Source organism: Bolinopsis microptera, chromosome 1 (genome assembly GCF_026151205.1).
Source record: "Bolinopsis microptera isolate Bmic1 chromosome 1, MBARI_Bmic_1.0, whole genome shotgun sequence".
In the NCBI taxonomy this organism is placed as follows: domain Eukaryota; kingdom Metazoa; phylum Ctenophora; class Tentaculata; order Lobata; family Bolinopsidae; genus Bolinopsis; species Bolinopsis microptera.
Genome location: NC_087072.1, coordinates 8,750,741 through 8,774,029, shown reverse-complemented (window position 1 = coordinate 8,774,029; position 23,289 = coordinate 8,750,741). Strand labels below are relative to the sequence as shown.

The 23,289-nt window shown below is 38.7% G+C and overlaps 1 protein-coding gene across 2 annotated transcripts in view; it reads right to left on the bottom strand.

Annotated features, from left to right (window-relative positions):
• LOC134811887 (sushi, von Willebrand factor type A, EGF and pentraxin domain-containing protein 1-like) overlaps positions 1-10,743 on the bottom strand; it is a 52,788-nt gene extending 42,045 nt beyond the window's left edge. For both annotated transcript variants that reach the window (XM_063819001.1, XM_063819012.1), the window contains exons 1-11: positions 8,896-10,743; positions 8,586-8,679; positions 8,238-8,468; positions 7,677-7,863; positions 7,067-7,246; positions 6,400-6,493; positions 6,068-6,183; positions 5,735-5,874; positions 5,469-5,545; positions 5,125-5,309; positions 4,695-4,889 (exon numbers count right to left, since the gene is read on the bottom strand). In XM_063819001.1, coding sequence (XP_063675071.1) covers positions 4,695-4,889; positions 5,125-5,309; positions 5,469-5,545; positions 5,735-5,874; positions 6,068-6,183; positions 6,400-6,493; positions 7,067-7,246; positions 7,677-7,863; positions 8,238-8,468; positions 8,586-8,679; positions 8,896-9,029 — 1,633 coding nt within the window. In that variant the 5' untranslated portion in view covers positions 9,030-10,743. The remainder of the gene's footprint in view (positions 1-4,694; positions 4,890-5,124; positions 5,310-5,468; positions 5,546-5,734; positions 5,875-6,067; positions 6,184-6,399; positions 6,494-7,066; positions 7,247-7,676; positions 7,864-8,237; positions 8,469-8,585; positions 8,680-8,895) is intronic.
• Between the last annotated feature and the right edge of the window lie 12,546 nt (positions 10,744-23,289).

The following is a 23,289-nucleotide window of genomic DNA, read 5'->3' as shown; positions in this document are numbered from 1 at the left end:
GGAAAGTTGTCCATCATTGCAGGTTATTTCTGCAGCCCCTGATATAGTGTGTCCCTCCTTACACTCAACAGTGTATTTGGATCCAGAGTCGATAGAAGCAACAGCAGGGGTGATAGTTGCTTCATCAATGGTAGGTTTAGAACACTGTTGAAGGCATGTTGGACTAGTCGAAAGCTGTCCATCATTGCAGGTTATTTTTGCAGCCCCTGATATAGTGTATCCATTCCCGCACTCAACAGTGTATTTGGATCCAGAGTTGATGGAAGCATCAGCAGGTGTAATGGTGGCATGATCGATAGTTGGTTTAACACAATTTTCAGAGTTCTTAACACAAGTTGGACTAGTGGAAAGTTGTCCATCATTGCAGGTTATTTCTGCAGCCCCTGATATAGTGTGTCCTTCCTTACACTCAATAGTGTATTTGGATCCGGAGTCGATAGAAGCATCAGCAGGGGTGATAGTTGCTTCATCAATGGTCGGTTTGGAACACTGTTGAAGGCATGTTGGACTAGTTGAAAGTTGTCCATCATTGCAGGTTATTTCTGCAGCCCCTGATATAGTGTGTCCTTCCTTACACTCAACAGTGTACTTGGATCCAGAGTTGATGGAAGCATCAGAAGGTTCAATGGTGGCATGATCGATAGTTGGTTTAACACAATTTTCAGAGTTCTTAACACAAGTTGGACTAGTGGAAAGTTGTCCATCATTGCAGGTTATTTCTGCAGCCCCTGATATAGTGTGTCCTTCCTTACACTCAATAGTGTATTTGGATCCAGAGTCGATAGAAGCATCAGCAGGGGTGATAGTTGCTTCATCAATGGTCGGTTTGGAACACTGTTGAAGGCATGTTGGACTAGTGGAAAGTTGTCCATCATTGCAGGTTATTTCTGCAGCCCCTGATATAGTGTGTCCTTCCTTACACTCAACAGTGTATTTGGATCCAGAGTCGATAGAAGCAACAGCAGGGGTGATAGTTGCTTCATCAATGGTCGGTTTGGAACACTGTTGAAGGCATGTTGGACTAGTCGAAAGCTGTCCATCATTGCAGGTTATTTCTGCAGCTCCTGATATAGTGTGTCCTTCCTTACACTCAACAGTGTATTTGGATCCAGAGTCGATAGAAGCAACAGCAGGGGTGATAGTTGCTTCATCAATGGTCGGTTTGGAACACTGTTGAAGGCATGTTGGACTAGTCGAAAGTTGTCCATCATTGCAGGTTATTTCTGCAGCCCCTGATAAAGTGTGTCCTTCCTTACACTCAACAGTGTATTTGGATCCAGAGTCGATAGAAGCATCAGCAGGGGTGATAGTTGCTTCATCAATGGTCGGTTTGGAACACTGTTGAAGGCATGTTGGACTAGTCGAAAGTTGTCCATCATTGCAGGTTATTTCTGCAGCTCCTGATATAGTGTGTCCTTCCTTACACTCAACAGTGTATTTGGATCCAGAGTCGATAGAAGCAACAGCAGGGGTGATAGTTGCTTCATCAATGGTCGGTTTGGAACACTGTTGAAGGCATGTTGGACTAGTCGAAAGCTGTCCATCATTGCAGGTTATTTCTGCAGCCCCTGATATTGTGTGTCCCTCCTTACACTCAACAGTGTATTTGGATCCAGAGTCGATAGAAGCATCAGCAGGGGTGATAGTTGATTTATCAATTGTTGGTTTGGAACACTGTTGAAGGCATGTTGGACTAGTCGAAAGCTGTCCATCATTGCAGGTTATTTTTGCAGCCCCTGATATAGTGTATCCATTCCCGCACTCAACAGTGTATTTGGATCCAGAGTTGATGGAAGCATCAGCAGGTGTAATGGTGGCATGATCGATAGTTGGTTTAACACAATTTTCAGAGTTCTTAACACAAGTTGGACTAGTGGAAAGTTGTCCATCATTGCAGGTTATTTCTGCAGCCCCTGATATAGTGTGTCCTTCCTTACACTCAATAGTGTATTTGGATCCGGAGTCGATAGAAGCATCAGCAGGGGTGATAGTTGCTTCATCAATGGTCGGTTTGGAACACTGTTGAAGGCATGTTGGACTAGTTGAAAGTTGTCCATCATTGCAGGTTATTTCTGCAGCCCCTGATATAGTGTGTCCTTCCTTACACTCAACAGTGTACTTGGATCCAGAGTTGATGGAAGCATCAGAAGGTTCAATGGTGGCATGATCGATAGTTGGTTTAACACAATTTTCAGAGTTCTTAACACAAGTTGGACTAGTGGAAAGTTGTCCATCATTGCAGATTATTTCTGCAGCCCCTGATATAGTGTGTCCCTCCTTACACTCAACAGTGTACTTGGATCCAGAGTCGATAGAAGCATCAGCAGGGGTGATAGTTGCTTCATCAATGGTCGGTTTGGAACACTGTTGAAGGCATGTTGGACTAGTTGAAAGTTGTCCATCATTGCAGGTTATTTCTGCAGCCCCTGATATAGTGTGTCCTTCCTTACACTCAACAGTGTACTTGGATCCAGAGTCGATAGAAGCATCAGCAGGGGTGATAGTTGCTTCATCAATGGTCGGTTTGGAACACTGTTGAAGGCATGTTGGACTAGTGGAAAGTTGTCCATCATTGCAGGTTATTTCTGCAGCCCCTGATATAGTGTGTCCCTCCTTACACTCAACAGTGTATTTGGATCCAGAGTCGATAGAAGCATCAGCAGGGGTGATAGTTGCTTCATCAATGGTCGGTTTGGAGCACTGTTGAAGGCATGTTGGACTAGTCGAAAGTTGTCCATCATTGCAGGTTATTTCTGCAGCCCCTGATATAGTGTGTCCCTCCTTACACTCAACAGTGTATTTGGATCCAGAGTCGATAGAAGCATCGGCAGGGGTGATAGTTGCTTCATCAATGGTCGGTTTGGAACACTGTTGAAGGCATGTTGGACTAGTCGAAAGTTGTCCATCATTGCAGATTATTTCTGCAGCCCCTGATATAGTGTGTCCTTCCTTACACTCAACAGTGTATTTGGATCCGGAGTCGATAGAAGCATCAGCAGGGGTGATAGTTGCTTCATCAATGGTCGGTTTGGAACACTGTTGAAGGCATGTTGGACTAGTCGAAAGTTGTCCATCATTGCAGGTTATTTCTGCAGCCCCTGATATAGTGTGTCCCTCCTTACACTCAACAGTGTATTTGGATCCAGAGTCGATAGAAGCATCAGCAGGTGTAATGGTGGCATGATCGATAGTTGGTTTGTCACAGCCTGAAATTGAGGTATTAAGTTTTCTGAGGAAGGTAAGAAGATTCTTTGATTTATCAAGACTAGATAATCATTCTTAATCATCGAACAGTTATCGTGTGCTGTCTTGGATACCAACTTTTAAAAAGTAGCTACTGATTTAACCGACTCAAGGTAAAATGTTTTGGGCACGATTTACCTGCCACACATGTAGGCAAATCTGACAGCTTGCCTGCTGTGCAGGTAATCTTAGAGTTCCCAGACAGAGAATACCCAGATTTACAAGACACGGTATAGTGCGAACCAGAGGCAACTGTCTCAGTTGTGGGGTCAAATACACCGTTCTCTAGTGTAGGCTGCTTGCAGGCTGTGTCTGCTGAAAGTTAATCGCTATGATGCAGGCTGTAATTGATCGTATAACAGCGCAGCTGGTCCGACTGAACCATAAGGCAGGGCATTAGCACAATATTTAGTAATTTCTCAATTTCTCAATTTCTCAATTTGGTAATTTTTAAATTTATCAATTTGTCGGGCTTGTGTAATTTTGTTGACGGGACAGATGGAACTGCAATGGACCAAGGTTTGCATTACTTAGGTTCTCAATCGTGCACTGTGTGCAAATTAGGGTATCCTTATGGTAACCGCATGTTATTGTTTTCGTAATGCATATAAGCAATGATCAGACTTTTGTAATAATAAAAAGAAATTACAACTAAGTCTGTCAAAAGTCAATTTATTCGTCGATTTAGTCTGCGCCTCGTCGACAATGTTCTGTCTGTACATTTCTGTTTACTTGTAAATTTCTGTCAACTTATCAATCGAATCTCTGTCCATCACAGATGTACCATTGCAATTTGCATTGAAACTTTTGACTAGGTGATTGTAATTTTTTTCTGTTTGGTATGCTTCGAAGTTAGGCTAAAGCCCTCGCTGCTTCATTCGATTGAAATCACAACGATTAACAATTTTTTAAACAAACATATTGAACTGAAACATAGCGAGAATAACTTACTTGACCGTTTCCAAGGGTTTATTCTTCAGATAGATTTAAGATTCCTTTACATGGATTTCCGCGGTCAAACAGATAACTTTCTTTATATTCACAGCCACAGGTACAGTGTGCTTCATCTTTTTCTCTATTCTTTGAGAATCGTAGCTAAAGAAATCTAACACACACTAACAGCGGCACTTCTTGAAACTTCAAATAAAAGAAACAAGCCAACAAATTTTCTCAGCAAACGTCACGAGCAAAAACTAGCGATTACACATTAGCGACAAAGCAATTTTCCAATATCGTAGGAATGACATCTAAAGATATTAAAGTTTTAGTCATGTCCCCACGATATATCAATAAATCAAGCCTAGAAATCAAAATATGAAAATTCCATAAACAGTAGGAACGTGGGAAATAAGTTGAGGCTTTCAACCCTTCGCCGAACAGCATAAGAATATGATATCGTGGCATTTTTGTTTTCACAAACCTAAAAAAGTATGATCATACAAAACACAAACCTGCATCACCACCATCCTTAGCACAGGTAGGAAGATCCTTATTCCATAGACCACCAACACAAGCAATGGTGGTTGCGTCACTGATAGTGTAGCCACTGTCACACTTGGGAGTTGCCACTGTACCCTCGGTCAGTTTCTCTCTGTCAAAGGTAACGTCTCCGTTCTCCACTGCACTGCTGATGTCCCAGCAAGTCACTGCGAACAAGTATGTATCAATACATAATTATGTGATTGATAACGTAATTATAGTTAAATTATCAATTATAATTGATCGATTACAATTTTTTTAAATCGATTACTGATCAAAACAGCGTAATAATAAGATAATAGAAGGAAATAAAACAAACCTTTCATGATTCCGTTTAATTCAGCATTTTACATTATAATTTCGTATTATCATTATATTTCATATTATATAAATAAATCAAACCTGCCCTGCCGCACACCCCCCTATGTGTTGCGGTATCTGAACTCTTCATCGCGTAAAAACCAGAGTTCTTATTGATTGTTCCGTATTTTTTGCCCCAGTTAAAGATGTCGTGGTTTGATATGTTCGCATAGTTTACCGGAATGAAATTGTCTGTCCACTCCAGAGCTGATGTCTTTGTCAGGTCTCTGGAGGAGTGTTGTGGTACGTCAGTAGAAATATACTAGTGATGTTGATAACGGTTATGGATTAACCCTAATAAGATATATATATATAAACGGGACCATAGTATTATTTATAATTGTTTTACTATTGTCACTTGAAGAGAAACATTTTTTATCACTCACTGCAGCCCCATCCAGAAATAGTTGAACTTATCGTCAGTTTTTACTCCCGGGTATTCTGCTAATATCAGATCCACCACCTGTGGAATCACTAATTAGGACAAATTAAACTAAGTTTAATTAACAGAGGAAACAATCAATCGATGCGGGTCAATAGCCTATTATGTGTGGATCATCATTGAGAATTCTGACTGCAAACCTGATACGATCAACTTAAACCCCACGCAAAGGAAAAATACATAAATAGTGAAAGAGTAAAAGTTGGTAACCTTCTGGTTGTGATATCTTGTCGGTATGGAAGCCAGCGTCCACCCAGTTTCTGTTCCCGCTACATTCTTATCTTCGCAGGATTTCAAGCACACAGACCGAGTTACCAGCTTCTTATCTCCACAGAAGTCATACTGCATCTCTGTGGGATGAGGAGTTCACAGTTAATAAGGGAGGAGATAGATTGGCATACTGTATTTCATTATTGAATGGCTTTTCCATGCCATAGTTAATATTATGGTAATGTAAAGTTGGATAGAGATGTTTAAAAAATATCGCCAATGCAGCACAAGGCAAACAAGTTTCAATAATCCACTGAAATTCTATTTTCTCACCCCTTCTGTATGTAGCGGTAAATATGTAACCATTTTCAAAGAATCTGCAGGAAGGCATGTTAAAGGATCCCCGCTTGTAGTTTATGTAACCGCCGAGTCCAAAAGATGGTCCGTAGCTGGAAATATTTAGCTTTTAGTAACCGTTAGGGAAAATTATAAAGGATATAGTAAAGATATATGTAGGCATATATTACAGATATATGTAGACATATGTAGGCAATAGGCATATGTGGAGCGCATACCCTTAGCTCATAGACTGCGCTATAAGTGGGGTTGCTACAAATATTATCTCCTCACGAGAGGTAAAGTACAATTTGAAAGTACAATGTTACCTAGCCTTCACTCTCAAGTACGTAGCGGTGTATCCGACCATCAACATTGAGTGAGCCAGCGGTTGTGAAGCACACAAAGCGTCGTCATATAAACCTGCCAGAAAGTTTCAACATTAAGAGGGAAGTTTAATGTTTTATTATCATTTATTTTTAATATTACTTATAAGTTACTACTGTATAAATAACTGAGTTCAATATTATGAGTTGATATCTTATCTTCTTCTTCTTATGAGGATTCGTTGCGACGCAACAAGGCCATCGAATGAGTCGACCACCTTTGTTATTTTACTTCGGTAAACCAGCACTTTCAAGGAAGAGCTTTACAAGAAGCCGAAGGATCGTTCCTAAGGCCAGCAACGGTTAAGGCACTATGCCACACTTTCTTCGCCCGAGGCTTCGCTGTGTTGATCAAGCACAGCTCCTCATTTAACCCTCACACCCGATTTCTCGAGCATTCGGCTGAGTGAACCGTGGGGCTACATAGACCACTCGGGATCCTTAGCAGAGCGTCAACGACGCTCACCCCACGACTAGGCAGGCAGTGGGATTCGAACTCGCAATCTTACGATTACAAATCTGATGATCAACCAACTACGCTACCTGATGATCAACCAACTACGCTATGTTTCAGGAGACATTTTAAGTCTATTCTGAAAAAAGAACCCACCTCCAGAGTACCCGAAGATTGCGTCGGAGATGTAAGACCCGAAAGCTATTGGGGATATATGCAGTTTCGTCAAAAAACTCTCCTCATTCTTTCCAAGCGGCACATAATCCTGACCCCATATCTTCGTCATAGCATTGTTCCGATCGTTTCGAATGTCCATCGTAAACGCACATGGCTGATCTAAAGGAGACGTTATTGAGTTTAAAAATGATAAATTGGCATGGCAACATTCCACCTTATGGAATATTCAATCAAACAATCAGTTATTTATTAGCATAGCTTGTAGCTAAACAAGCCTTTCATTTCCTTATCAGTCATTCTCACCTGCTATGTCAACAAATGATTCTACTCATAATTTATTATAACTTCACATAGAATTTTAAACCCCCACTCAATGCCCGCTTATGATGCTTCTCTACATTCACGCATTTAAATTTTAAAATCTAACTGTGTTCAATTCCTGCTCTCGGCACACTTCACCCCGACTTTTGACGAAAAGTTCTACCTTACTGCCTTCATTCAGTGAGCTACATGATTTGGACAATGCTGGCCTACCCGGTGAAAAATATAATTTAAAATTTAAAACAGGGTTTCTAAACCCCAGACTTACAATCAGCTGTGTATGGCCACTGTTCTGCAGACATCAGGTACTGCCTCATCATAGTGATTTTGTAGCCCTCGTTCACAGTTCCTCCAGCGCAGCCGGAGTAGGAAAACGTGCAGTCAACGAAGTACTGTTCAGAAAACTTCATTTTCTCGCCCGACAACCTCGTGTTCAGAGCTTCAAACGTGCCAACCTGTTCAGCAGCTCGTGTTGTTAAATGTGTGAAGGTGATTAAGTTTATCTCTCATCAAATCGTTTCGTTTATTGTAAAGACCAGACTTTAATGTCGATAGGATAATAAAGTACGTTCCACCTTAAACAATGATCATATGCTTATGATGAGGGTTGTCCAATGGTTGTAGACAGCCTCATAAACGTAAGCTTCTGCTTACGTTACGAAAATAAATAAGCTTAACTACGAAAATCGTCGTACAACCGCGATAGCGAAGGAAAATATGATAACGGACTGATATATTTTAAACAAAAAAAGTCATGGCGGGACGATCAGTGAATGCTGGGAAAAACAGATGAGAGAGACAATAGACGTGCTCACTGCTCACTACTCACATTGGGAAAACTCCAGCACGACCCACACGACGCCTGGTCGCCTGGAGTTGAAAGAGTCACTCCTTCCTCCCAAAACGTTAACTCCTCCGGTAACCCATAATCTCGCTTGCTTCTCTTATGTCTCCTCGTGACGGGGTGATTTTCAACCTCCTCATCAGTGAACAGCGGTTCCGAGAAGTTGAGACTGTTTTCCATGAGAGGCTTGACAATCATGTCGTACTCAAAGTCGTTCTGAGAGGAGGTGTGTTTGAGTGATAAAATGAAAAGGTTGAGTTTCAAGCGCAGGGATTAATTAATAGAGATAAAAGTTACAAGAACCATGAACAACAGAAAACAAGGTTTACTTACAAGAACCGTGAATTTGTTGAGACTCTCCAGAAAAACCTCGCTCGTTGTTTCTTCCACTGATTTCTTCATTTTCACAAATCTGTTCCACCGCTCACTGAACAATTTAATGTTTTCGGGTTCAAAATGACAAAAGACACTACTTATGCAAGCCTGTAAAAACATGTTCAATACTGATCAAGACGGAGCAGTTCATATTTCCTTTTTAATTTTCAGCAAATTATTTGCTAACACTACCAAGCATTTTGAAAAAAAAACTTCCTATTCTCCGTACATGCATGTATCAAGCACATAAACAGTAACACTAACTCACAGTCTGTCTTTGTCGTGGGTCGGGTTGATTTGCCATCGTTTGAGGGTGTTTTGAAAGAGCTTGGTGGCAGGGAGAGTAATCGAGGCCAGGACGCAGGGCACGAGTACCAGGAAACACAGCAGTGGTTTTGTCATGAGCCTGGTAAAATCTATTAAACAATAAAATATTTGAAGTTATTAATAATTGGGGATTTACACCGCTCAACCCTATGACCTAAGACGCAAGTATTTCGAGCCTCAAATTTCTAGTCCCATCCCCACAACTTGGCGTGGAACACTGAAAACAAAGAACCAAGACGTCCTTTCCAGACAATTCCTGAGTCGTAACCTACATTTTTTTCTTCATAACCGTAACCTAAACTATGACGCAGGTCGCAGCAGGTATGTGGACCGAGGTCAATGCGTGGCGCCGCGGATGTCATTGGTTCCAGTGATGCTAAGGTACTGAGGTATAAGATCACTGGGATGGATGACGATCAACCCAATTCCTAGTTTGAGTAGAGCACATACAGCAATAAGGAGGGATTGTTTGGAGAAGCTTAATTTCCCCAGTCCCCTCTATTATAGGGGGAGGCCGGAGGAGTCTAAAGTGACCAAAAAAGTAATCAAACAATAATCTGTGATCGATCCATTAGTTGCACAGATCAATGATGAATGGTTATTGATCTATAGACTTTTATCTAGAAGAAGAACAAAAGGCCACTAACATTTTTCATGTTCCACAATATAGTAAACAAACGTTAACAGGTGAAAAAGTAATGGTAACAAGTAGCAAATTAAATAAAAAGTGAAGCCGCAATCGGTCAGTAAATCACCTGCCGAACCACGAGCCATACAGAGGTAATACACATGACATTTTTAAATGATCACACACAAAGGTGGTGCAGTAATACGGCCTGACGGCCAGCTAATAAGATTCACAGACAGAATATCGTAAAAAACTTTAAAACACAATGAAAAAGCTTGTGAATTAGGACAGAAAGTCGTGCAGAGGACCGAACTCTTCCAGAGTCCCACAAAAAAAAGATGTAGTGACGTTTTCATACAGCAATCTAGTCATAATGTCGTGTTGAGGTTAGCTCAGAGAAAAGGGAACACCTTGCCCCCTGCCTTGTTCTGGACGACTGATTCCAGTTTTGGCTCGTGCCTCAAACAAGCAGGCGATGAGCTATTGAATATTGATAAGTGATATGTCGACATTATATTCAACATTAACAGCTGGTTTCGTTATTTTGAAAGATAGCCGTCATCTTGGCTCTGGTAACTCCGGATTCACACGGAAAAGCCAACTTGAGCCACCCTGTAGTCGCTTGCAGTTGATATAGACAACTCACGACACTTTCTCATATTTAGTGATAACATGCATGCGTGGGAAGCAAGGGAATTATAAAGTAGAAAAATACGATCACTTCGAGTTCTTCAAATCGTATATATATATCATAGGTCCGTGTAGGCCTTACACTGTGCTTTCAGCAATACTTATAGGTAAGTAAGTTACAGCGAACTCTACTACAGTACTGCGGATGTAGGGTACTGGGTAGCTACTGTCAATTCTGGTGTTATACTCACGTGGCCAACCTGACAGTTGCATAGATTAATCACAAAATTAGCAGGAAAATTTTAACTGATTCAATTCAAACTGTAAGCGTAAACAAACACTGAATAACTATAGAAGTAAGAACAAACTTTACGGTCATTGTATGGTTTAACTGGTATACTGAATAAATAATCGGACTCTGAATGGACAGCATTGAAGCGTGGCTGCAAGCTGATTTAATAATCGATGTGTCAAACAAACTAACAAATTTACAAATCTTCCTACGTAGTGGCTTTTTAGTTTATCGTCAGAATAGAATTTATTTTACTTGGAAACATGAAGACTGAATAGAAGATCTAATCAGAAGCTCGTAATTGAGAATGATAGCACTCAATTCAATTACATGATCACTTATGTGATGTGATTGTCTGAATTGTTCATGCTAGTATCATATTCACTGGTAGTGGGGCAACAGATAAATAAATTATAAAAAGACTCTGTATTGATGAAATAATACAGCAGCTTGGCGCCGATTCAGCGATTGAAGCCGAGCTTTCTTTTCCATTGTCAGCATTTCTGGAGGAGGAGATCAGGGCTGAACACCTGATCAGATCAGAAACTAGATTACAACAACTTGCAATCGAGTAATAAAAGCACTCAACCTATTTACATCACCACTAATATGATGCGATTGGGAGGATAGTACATCCTCATATCTAATATACTCAACGCACAATATTCGTATTAATATTCATATCATGTCGAAATATATTCAATCCGGATGAAAATATGGAGGAAAAATCAAAATATAAATATATTTCAGTCTACACCTAGGATTTTGCACGGAGTTCTAACAAAATTATTTCCGTTCTCGCTGTAACTAATAGAAACCATGTGAGATTAACGAGCTTGTAAATGGATCTTACAGAATATATAAGTTTTAAAATATAAGCATTAGCAGGGACTAGAAATCTATGCTCATATTATGTAAGAGCACGCTCCATTCCGTAGGTGTCAACTCTGATAAGAAGCAATGACATGATGTCCCATGTGCCCGATTGTTGCAGCTCTTGCCCTCATCATCATCATGTATCAGTAATGAGAAGTCAGCTCCCAGCCCCTGACACCAGCATGACCCGACAAGCTGACACACTGGAAGCACGCTGGAAGCACGCTGGAAGAACGCTGCAGATGACACAACGTTGTGAGCACGCTCCTACAGAACGTGTGCTGATTGGCTCACCACGAATCAGATCCGTCTGATGTAATTTCGACTGTGGTCTAGTGATCTGTTTAGTTTTGTTGTCATGGCGGTTTATTCCTGCAGGACTCTGTGTAAATTTTTAGAATGACCGTCATGAAGCTCAACAATCTATTTGAAGTGTTACTTCCACTTTTCAAAGTAATTTCTGTCGATTCAATCTTACAAAGAATACAAACATAACATTAAGGTATAGATTGGGGGTATGATCCAAAATTTGTGGAACTAATAATAATTCAAACATGACAATTGACAGCCTGTGTAAAAACATTGAAGCTCATGCAACGATTGCACCAGTTTGTGTGATGGTTTCACTCCATAAACTTGGCACCTAAATGTAATCAAAACGTCAACTTGAATCTAAGAGTTGTGGGTTTATTACCCATGAGAATGATTTGTTTAATGTTTTTAAGTAGTAAAAATATGATGTGTTTTATATAATTGTAGTAATTTTGATGATGTGTTTTACATAATTGTAGTAATTTTCCAAATTATAGGATCGGGAGAAGACAAAAGAATGAACCAATAATTGTTTGCTGCGAATAAAGAGAACTAGAGTCTGGTACTAACAAATTATTTTCTCGTATCTCTTACTCTCCATAGGGGAACCACTAAACGTGGTAGTAATGATTAAGGGGCTGATTAATCACCAATGATGAATGAGGCTCAATTACGTAGTATTCAATATCACTAGCCTCAGACAAAGTGATAAGAGCAAATAATCAATGTCTGAAGAATTAAGGTGATAATGATATCGGCTCTTAAAATAGTATTTTACATATAAATGAAATTCGTGGATTAGGTTAAAAGTAAATACGATTGATGGTTTAGATGATTTTCGTCACAATATAATTATAAACTGATAAACGACAAAGAATGAGTTCTAAATATCATTGTCAAGGGGCCGTTAAATTACCTAGTTTGATTGGAGCATAATGTTAAATCAAATCACAATTATTCACAGTTAAGCTTATTATATTAATAGACAACTCTAATTAACCCAAATTTAGAGCTCAGGGCAAAGTTCTGTATCACAGTACGACGGCAATATAGAACTTTAAAGATTTGCACAAATCTATGACCACATCGCATGTTTTTATAAAAGTATAAAGTAGTCAAGCCCAATCTCAAAGTCAAAGAGATTGTTCATCATATTCATTATAGTCGAGCCAACTGCATCGTCTTCAGATTTAAGCCCACCTTCACCGTTCTCCGAGATGAAAGTAGATCATGGTATCACTTTACAGTTTACAGTGAACTTACTTCTCGATACTACTCAAAGAAATATTATAATATAGTACGCGTGATCGTGGTGTAACCTAGAATAAAAGTTGAACTTGAAACGGCATAAATATATTCAAACGGTAGCCTTTAAAATGCTGGGGCGGTTGGGATCGTCCTAAACAATGAGTGGCTCACAGACTGTCTGGACGTGAAGTTTTAAGATACTGCACCCATAAGCGTGCTCAGATGCCGCAATTGAGCCAGAAAATAGGCTAAAATTAGCCTAATGTCTCCTAATTATATCGAGACAATGTCTGTTTTGTATAAAATGTACATAGAAGATCCCCTAGGTTGTCCTGGATACGCATCATAACTCCAAACAGTACACTAATATCAAAGACGTTACTGCGACCTGTCAACTCTCTAATCCTAACCTACAATCCTTCAGAACACACACAGCCTGGTTAGTGGTTACTTGTGATGTATCCATGATGTGGTCGCTAAGTTAGCCTGGATATTTTTAGTTGGTTTTGGTTTAGGGAGCAAACCTGGCACATAGGTCCAGGATCGAGATCAAAGTAAACATGGTGGCCGAGAGTAAATGACAGTGAACAGTCTGTATACCGGACAGGCAGGGTGCTACTGCTAGGATATGGGACACACTCCCGCCCCTATCCCTAAGAAAACTGGGGAGTCGAAAAGTCTTCACAAAGAAATTTGAACAGTGTGTGAACCACTGCCTGACTGATATGTGGAATGTGGATAGAGTTCGCCATATTCTATAAGGCCTGGGTAACTGACTTACTGTGAGCAGGTTAGTTCTAATCACCTGTAGACAATTTGGGATTATTGATATCGAATATAAATCCCGGTTAAGTTTATTCGTTATCTTTCAGTACAATTTCGCACAAAACTCAAAAGTTTGCTGAAAGGTGCCGCAGCGACCTGGATTACCCAGCGACCTGGGTTACCGCAGTAATGACTGATAAGACCTGGCTACTCTGACTCATACCAGCAGTTTTTAATCTTTATTTTATCTGAATATATGACATCAACATCAAGCATATTCAGAGTAAACTTGCAAGTGTCACTGTTATTGAGAAAAACTTAAAGTTAAACTATGTACAAACGTTTAAACAACTATTACTAGCCGTCAGAAGTCTAGACTCAAGTGAGGGCAGTTAAATATTCTTCAGAAAACAACAAAAGACAGACGCTTACTTATACAAGCTAGTTGTTGAGGGAGTAGTCGGTGCAGAGTGCAGACTGTTATCATAATGGGAGAGTAAAGATCTAGTTGACGTAGTCGAATACAATAAACACATCATAGAATGAAGTAAAGTGGACTTATCTCTCAATGATCCAAATATATAGATTTGAGATACTGGAGTTAACATTGCGGAGCTGATAAGTGGAGAAATACTCAGCCACTAAGGAGTTTTGATAAAGATATTAATTTACGGTTTATGTACAGCTTTCGCAAATACAAGTCTGGATATAATTCACATATAAATGCGTGCAATGTATTCTCTGATCGTTTAGTTTTACTATAGTTCAACCATTTTCGTAATTCTATCTGCGATTTCACTGAGGAGAGTGTAAACGTCTGTCTCTATAAAATCGCACACCATTGGGCGAGATGTGCGCAAAGTAGTAGCATCATTATACCTGCTCAAGCTTTACAACACACATAAAGACATAACGCCGGCACGCAGAGGGGTATAATTTCAACTTATCCCGTGGCGTGCGGGATATTAAGTAGATAACAATCCAGAGTGCGTAGCACGAGGTGGAATTGAAGAAGAAAGAGACGTACATTACTAAACTAGAGTACGCAACCTGGACTTTAGTTAGACACGTACTGAAGTTCGACAGGAGAACTTCGACTGTCGAACTATGGTACGCTACCTGGACTCTAGTTCTAGTTCGACACGAGTTTGAACAAAACCAATCAATACAAAGTATCGATGGCTGGTATTTTTAATTAGTATAGCATTGATTATTCCATGATTATACCATGAAACTATCCGTTTGTCAGCCTAGGTATTTCGAGTGTTTTTCTTATATGATATAATATAAGGAATTAAGGATAGTATAATACCAGCACCGAACAAAAGTCATGAAATCATGTTCATTGATTCTGATTGTGCGTTTTTACCGTACAAATTAAATTGTTTCTCGTGGGAAAATGACTAGACTAAATCAAAGACGAGATATCACTCAACAAATCGAACTGAGTTGAGTGAGATTATTTAAAACTGTTCAGGAAAAAACCGCGGGATTGATTAAAATAACTCTGCCACTTACTTTCTATCCCGTCCCAGCATCCCGGAGCAGTTAATCTAAATTATTATTTCTCATTTTGATGGACCGAATAATGAAAATGGGCGTCCCTTTTCTGATAATAATTACCGAAAAAATTGCTTTAAATGACGTCAAAATAACTCAAAGCTATCACTATAAGTATGTGATAAAAGTTTGGCGGATACGGGATATGCTAACAGAACTAGACAGAACTGGACTCTAAGAACAAAACTAGACTCTTAAAAAGCAATTTGCCTCATCAGACCACATATTAGGCTCATATCATGTATATATGAACATAAAGAATTTGGTTTAACTTGTTTGTATGAAAAGCATCAATATGAACATATTAACGCTTAACGAAAGACTGAAAGAATTATAATAGCTTTGAGAACCTGTTCTGTACTGTTAAAATACAACCTTAATATAATATACAAGACTGGAGAATAGAAATTATGAAATATCGTAAAGAAAGGGGACGATCTGTATCTATCACAGCCTCAAAATGCTGATTACAAGTCATGATGGTAAGTATTTTTATAGCATTGATTATAATATACTGATATACCATGATTATACCATGAAATTCATTACAAGTCCTGAAATTTGACCTAACTGATAATCGATAGTGATAAGGAGGAAGTACGTGGTTAGGCGGTTAATGCCCACAATCCCGTACACGGTGTAGCTGTGTAGCTGTACAATGCACTCTGCTAACCACAAGTCTCCACTTTAATAAGAGCACTGGTAAAGCCATTACAAGGCATTATATCGTTAAACATATTAAAGATGATCCGCATTAACATTTCTTGGAGCACGACGGTGTACTATGTACTAAGCTTGCATTTAATTATAATGGCGTTTTTAATTATTGAGACAGTCTCAAGATCTAAAAAAAGTAACAATAACTAATTGCTAAGAATATTAGTATAAGACTATCTATACTTAAGCAACATCTAAAGGCATGAATATCATGGTACATTCAAATTATTTGTATAGCTTAAGATAACAAACATTGTACAGTCATTGATTGACGGACAAAAATAATCGCCTAGTTATATGGTTACTAATTGAAGAGAACTGAAGAGAATGAAGATGATGAACTGGTCATTATTCCTAGTCATAATATGAAAAAGCTTACACAATGCACATATGGTTAGCGTAGCAACGGCAAACAAAACAATAAAAAGACTACCTACACCCGTTTTTAGCTTAGTAAGCAGTTAACAACAGTTAACTGTGTGTTTTATATACCGACACGTGCTTAGTTCTTGTCAATATCCTAGGTGTATCGGTACAGGTACAATACATTGGTGAATAATGATTAGGCCTGTTTGGTGAATAGAGAGATCATTTTGGTGAATAGAGAGACCTACGTGTGATATAAGTTCCCCCCATTTTTACACAGTCTAATTTCAGCACTTTACCAGGTTTCCCTGTACTGGTCGTGTAGCCACAAGATTAGAGGATAGAGGTAAGCTAACACATTGTCTGTGGTGTTAGTGTTGACAGTTCATGTATCACAGGTAAAGTGGTAAACCGTAGCATAAGGCATGTAGTGAGACATACGAAAATTTCACCACAGCCAGTCCAAATAAACTCCGAAAATTAGCTATCAATATAACTATACAAATTAGCAAATTTTTTCCTCACAGAGCAACTGAGCAATTAGTTGGATCACTCAGTAATGAACAACAAGTAATGGTCAATTATCAAGGTGATTATAATTAATTGTAATAATTGCTTTGTTGGCTTGCATATTACAATAATTCACTCTTGATTCTTGAAGTGTCAAACATGTTTGACGAATGCTGATCCAATAGACAATGATTTTAAAACTATGACAAACTATGACAAACTATGACAAACTATGACAAACCATGAAATATAACAAATTTGTAACATCCACTATACCTACTAATCAGGAGATGGCTATCTAGTATCCTTCAGGTAACAAGATGAGAAGGAACACTTGTAGGGGTAGTTTCGGTACCTACACTAACGATCAGTACATTGCTCATATAATAGAGATAAGGCTCTTGTACACTATTCTGCAGATAATGAATTGGCAAATTGTACTGCTCCTGTACGAGACCCATTTCTTTTAAAAGCAAAACAATAGGACTTATCGGTATCCTACTCCATTATTCAACTGAATTAATGAAAATAGCAAATGTGAAGAACGCAATCAGTAAAAATGAATGTTCCAGCCCCATGCCTTCAAAGCTAAAAGTTACAAATGTGTGAATCTGTACCAGACGGAATATCTAGATAGTAGAAATACATGTTTATACGGAAAGCTACTACAATCCAGAATACTAGAATACCACCACTACACCGACTGAGTAATGCAGATATAGAAGTAGCACAAGTGTGTAAGACATGACTCATATTCTAAGGAAATGATGAGTAGCAGCTTATAAAGTGATCTGAAACACATTGCGTGCTTGACAGTAAGAACTGATCGATTTGTCAGATCATGTACTCCTATGAAGTGTGCTATGAAGTGTGCTATGAAGTGCACTGGCGGACTGAACGTGCAGATTACTGAGGTTACTGTGGTTACTGTGGTTACTGTGGTTACTTTGTGATCACGAGGGATCTTTTCAAAAGTTCCCTCAAAAGTTACCATGGTTTACTGAGAACCTTGGCCCGAAAGAAATCAATTTCTCTGCACTGATTATACAACATGATGACCTTCAATAAACTACATGTCCTGAACATCCTGACGCCCTTGAACGTGTTGCTCATAGTGAGGTGGTGGTATTGTTAAGCAAACTAGAAGGTTAAGTTTGATGAGGGATATTGTATTATTCGAGAAGAGTGGATCTAACTTTTAATGAAGTAATAAGGCAATAAAGCTACACGTGGTAAATGTGGTGCTTTGTCATATTGTTGTGACTTACACTTTGTTGTAAAGTTTAGTTATGACAATAATTATAGCCGTTATTGATTTTACTATACAGCGGAACTGACGACCAAAGTTTGAGATAATGAGTCAAGCTGATACTGCAAATAAGTAAGTTTCAAGTTCTCTAATTGTCCAGGAAACCAAATAAGTGACCCTTCACGTATTGCATAAGCCAACCTGGGGAAGGGTTTGGAAAAGCTTTGTAATTTCTACGTAACAGTGGTTTACGGGTCAGGGGAGGTCTAAAATGGCTGACATTTCGCTTACATAATATTATGTGTCCACACTGTGAATCATTTGTTAGAAACATAAAACATTACAGCGGTCAACCTATACTTTCAATAAACACAATATCATAGAGTTAAAACATCAACCAAACACTGACTCAACTCAGTGTTGTGACTTTGGACTCTGACGTGGGTTAGTTGACAATAATAACTCACACTGCCCGGCTCTAACCTATTATATTGTTTAGTCGCTAGTTGTTGCCTTTAGGGCTATAGCAACCACACCAAACTGTATACAGAACAGATCTGCTATACATCGGGCTAATTGTTAGCTAGTTTCAGGGTGAATTTCCTGGCCGATACAATAGATCTATGAATATATGTACGTAGAGTAGAGACAGCTAGAGCAATACGGGTAGACTACTAGACTATAGTAAGATAGACTAGTAGTGACTAGTGGACTAGTGGTATAAACTATACCACTACGGACACGTACAGACCCAGATTCGTGAATAAGATGAATAAAAATTAAGGTTAGGCCTAGGCCCATGGTTATTAAACAGCTGTTTGATACTTGCTGTACACTTCTGTGGAAGCGGACTGATTCAGACTGACATGTAGAATTCCTCTAGCATGCTCAATCTCGTATAATCAATTTGACAGGAGTTGCGAATGTGACATGGGAACGGTTGTGAATTTGGTAAATGAAGTACAAAATCATCATAAGCATCTTAAACGATGTTCCAGTCCTGCAGGAACCTATATCTAGGCCAGCACACTCAACATTTGAATCAGAATGAGGCGAGAGCTGCGAAATCACATTCGAGTTGCTATAAGTTTAGCTGCTTTTCAACTGAACTAGTTAAAGCTTCACCTTCAAAACCGAGATCACCCAATAAAATCGTTGAGATCTCTGGCTAGGTAGGCTTGCATGCCTCATCATTCAGAGAGGAATGAAGGGTTTAGTCGAAGTTAAATAGCATTTCAAATTACTAACAGACGACTCAATGCACCTAAATTACATAATCAAATTCGTCTACGACGTATAATGTTTGCAAATTTCATTTCAGATAAACAGATAATATGAAAACCCAGCATAATGTCAATGATAGAATTATATTCCAGATCTCTGAGCCTGTAATTCAATTTAATTGTTGCATATCATATCTCGTGAATGGGTTCTTCCTGGTATCTTATGCCAACAGGTGCTTGACCGATTGCTTTTCCTATAATATTAATCGTTAAAGCAGTACGTTCCTACCCTTGTGTAGACCTCAGCGGGGTGCGGGGTGGGGGGATTGGGGGAAATCAGGTAATAACCGACCTCAGGGTAAAGATTTTAATCTAATTTCACAACTACAAACAATTCAGCTTATATGTCATGTGTTGAAACGAAATGGCTAGGGCTTACAAGAAAACATGTTTATTATATGTAACGGAAGATTTTGCCAATAAAACTTTAAGCAATAACCACAAAAAACATGTGTGTGCAATTGAACAAAGATCTGACATTTCAATTTACATATAGATAACAGGCACATGTACACATTATGCTCTGGCGACGTCTTGGCTCAACAAATTACTATGAGGTTATCGGTTACGCGGTCAGCGGGCAATGATCGAGTACATCGTCTCAGCAGCGTGGCACCGCTGCAATCCCTAATAAATATGCAGGCTCCCGGGCTCGAACAACAATGACCAGAACCCTAGATAACAGTAGATAGATAACAGTGGCAAGATATGTCAAGAAAAATGAGACTTACATCCTGCCATATTGTGTTAAAAGCTGAGCACATTGGCCATGTGAGAAATATTACCAAATTGCTCACATACAGTATAACAAAGAAACGAAAGATAAACTTGTCTTCGGAAGCGGTGGGACCCAGCAAAGGACGACTGATCCAGGACAAGCAATACGTCGCACAGCTGCACTTTCGTGCGACCGTATGAGCGACTATTGCTCCAAAACTGCAAAACAAACACCACAAAGCAAGCAACGCTTTCAGACAGTCTTTGGTTTAAGTCCCGAACAATGAACCGGAGGTTGAAGGAAGTTACTTCGTTACATATTGTACAACTACAGACCTACAACACAAACAAAGCAGTTATAATAATGGGTTTGTTGTTGTAACTTGTAATATGAGGCATCGGTTGTAAAACCAAAACTGTCGGTTATTGGCTAAATTTATTGAAATATCCGGATTGGAACAATATACATATATTCTATTAGTCGAACTTTCGGATGTTATGTTGAATTTTCGAAAATCTAAAAACCATTATTAGATCACAATATGCGTCATTTATGACTGATATTTTCTTTCTAAGCTTTCAGTTTATAACTGTTGAATTTCACAAATCATTCTTCAGCTCTCTAATTATCAGGCCTTAATAAAACTAGTGTATACTAAGCAATGAACTGGAGTAAGCAACTTCGTTACATCCTGTACAACTACAACTAACAACACAAACAAAGCACTCTTAATAATGGGGTTGTTGTTTTAATTTGTAATACGAGGCATCATTTTTTGGTAGGAAGTTTAAAGTCAATCATCAGAAAAGTTATTGGTCGAATTTCGTAAATTAAATTTTCTAAACTATTCTCTTGTTCTATGAATATAAGGCCCTGATAAAATTAGTGTAATAGGTCCACAGAGAACAGGGGGACGATGAACAAATGGAGTTGCTTCAAATAACATCTATATGTGAATTTCGTTCTTGCTGTTGGATAGCCGCTTCATTGTTTGAATATGTCCGGATATCCAGATTCCAGCTAATCATTTTAACAAAAATAGTTAATGTAACAATAGAAAACATAACGAGTGCGAACTATTCGAGAGAAATGCACGTGCATGGACAGTGAAACGTGCACGCTGAGGTAAAATAACAACAGAAAATCTGTAATCTCAGTTTTTCGTACGTTTCAGATTCTGGAGTAGTCTGCTTTCAGCTGTATGTAGTCTGCTACCAGTTCAGATAGTAAGATAATACCGCGACTTAGTACTAACCAATCTATATTCTGAAACATGCAGGCTGAACATTTACAAGCTATCAGTGAGTACTGCAATGTCTAGACAGCTTATTATCTTTGCTATAGAAACATTCTTGTTTTATTTCTAAAACATGGAAACTATATCTGCTACTAATCTACGATATTATTGCTGTACTACTATACTGCAGGGGCTGATAGTATTTACGTTAATTAAGCGAAATATGGCAGAAGTTTGAAATCCCAACTCGAATCGAAATGTCTAAGGAATTATAATAAATGACTAATCCTAGACATCCAAATCTGTTATCATAATATGCTTGCATAATTCCTTAATCGATAGACAGTCGGGTCATATTGCATACAAAATCATAGGCAGTAAGAAAATCATTAATTACTTCAAGTTGAATCCTCAGAACTAAAAATCTCAGTAAAATGGAACGTCGCTGCGACCGTACACATAATGACAAACAGAATATCATAATTAGCGGTATCATTTACACTTTGTGACGAAACCCCAAGTCACTATCCGTCCATCATTAGTATTTGAGAGTACAGTGAAAAAGATCTTCTTTATGAAAATGACAAAAAATATAGGAACTTTTTCAAGTGGCTAACATATTTATATAATGTATACAGTATATTCACTTACACAGTATACACTCAATACCAATTCATTATGGGTTATTATTGTTGTGGAAGTAACAATCGCACAGGTTAATGGAGGTATTTCGTTACAAGTCTCAAGTAAAATTACGCGACATGATATGATCATAATATCGTCATTAAGAAATCGAAACAACACAACATTTCATGACATTAGCAAGAAATGTTTTGAGTTACTCAAGGAGATTGTCTAGCATTGACCGATCGAGAACTGACAAATGCAAGTTTGAGTAAATGAGTTTTCCGCAGACATGTTTTATATCAGTGGTCAACACTCAACAGCTGGATTACTGTACTTCCGACTAATTATAGTTCATAATGATAATGACCGCTAAGCGATTACTTCGCATGGATCTCATACTTCTCTGTACTGTGCATAAGTGACTTATTTAGGTTTATGTGCACAGGCTGTCCAATTCAATCATTCATGACAAATATCCAATGTCTGGAGTAGGAGCCTATCATTGGTACTCTGGGTCAGTACAATGCAAGGTATCACAACAACAAGAAGAGTATGCTCTCTTAAGAGAATCAAATAGAGATCTTATCAATGTTCAAGTACAGACTGTCCTGTTCTTATATAAAATAGTTCAGTTCCCAAGCTTAAGAGATTTTATAGAACCATGTTGCCTAATTGTTGATTCATTCATGCCAAGGTAAACACAAGGTGCGGTCACCTTTCCAATCTAGTTATCAAGCCACCGACTTATGGACTTACACCCTCCTTGCATAATCAGAATTTTTATTCGGTTATGTAACCCAAACATCATTTGCGCTGCCTTTTTCATCAAGCTGTCCATAGTAGTACTTTGACCATACAATGGCTATTCATATAGGTAACAATCCTGCAAAGATGATCGTCTGCGATCTTCTCGCAACATCCTCTATTGCAGGCCTGAAGTGAACTCGACAGTCCGATAGATAAATTCTGACATATAGTCATCGTCTGATATAGTCAATACAGATAAATAAAATGTACGGGCAAAGTGTATTTGCATTTCTTATGGAATGGAATATCAAAACTTTTTAACAAACATGCATGAGTGGAATATTTAGTTTGTCAGTATATATAACCTAATGACGCATATGGCTTTGCAGTATACTCATAATGCTTTCAATATCTTCATGACATGCCATCTATTGACACGATCACGAAACGCCGTTATTCGATATAATGAAAACCATGTGCAGCATTCGTATATTGGGTCTAGCACTCCATAAATTAACGTGAGCAGAATGTGCGATGTTGTGAGCGCAGGTTAAAGCATTCGGTTTGTCC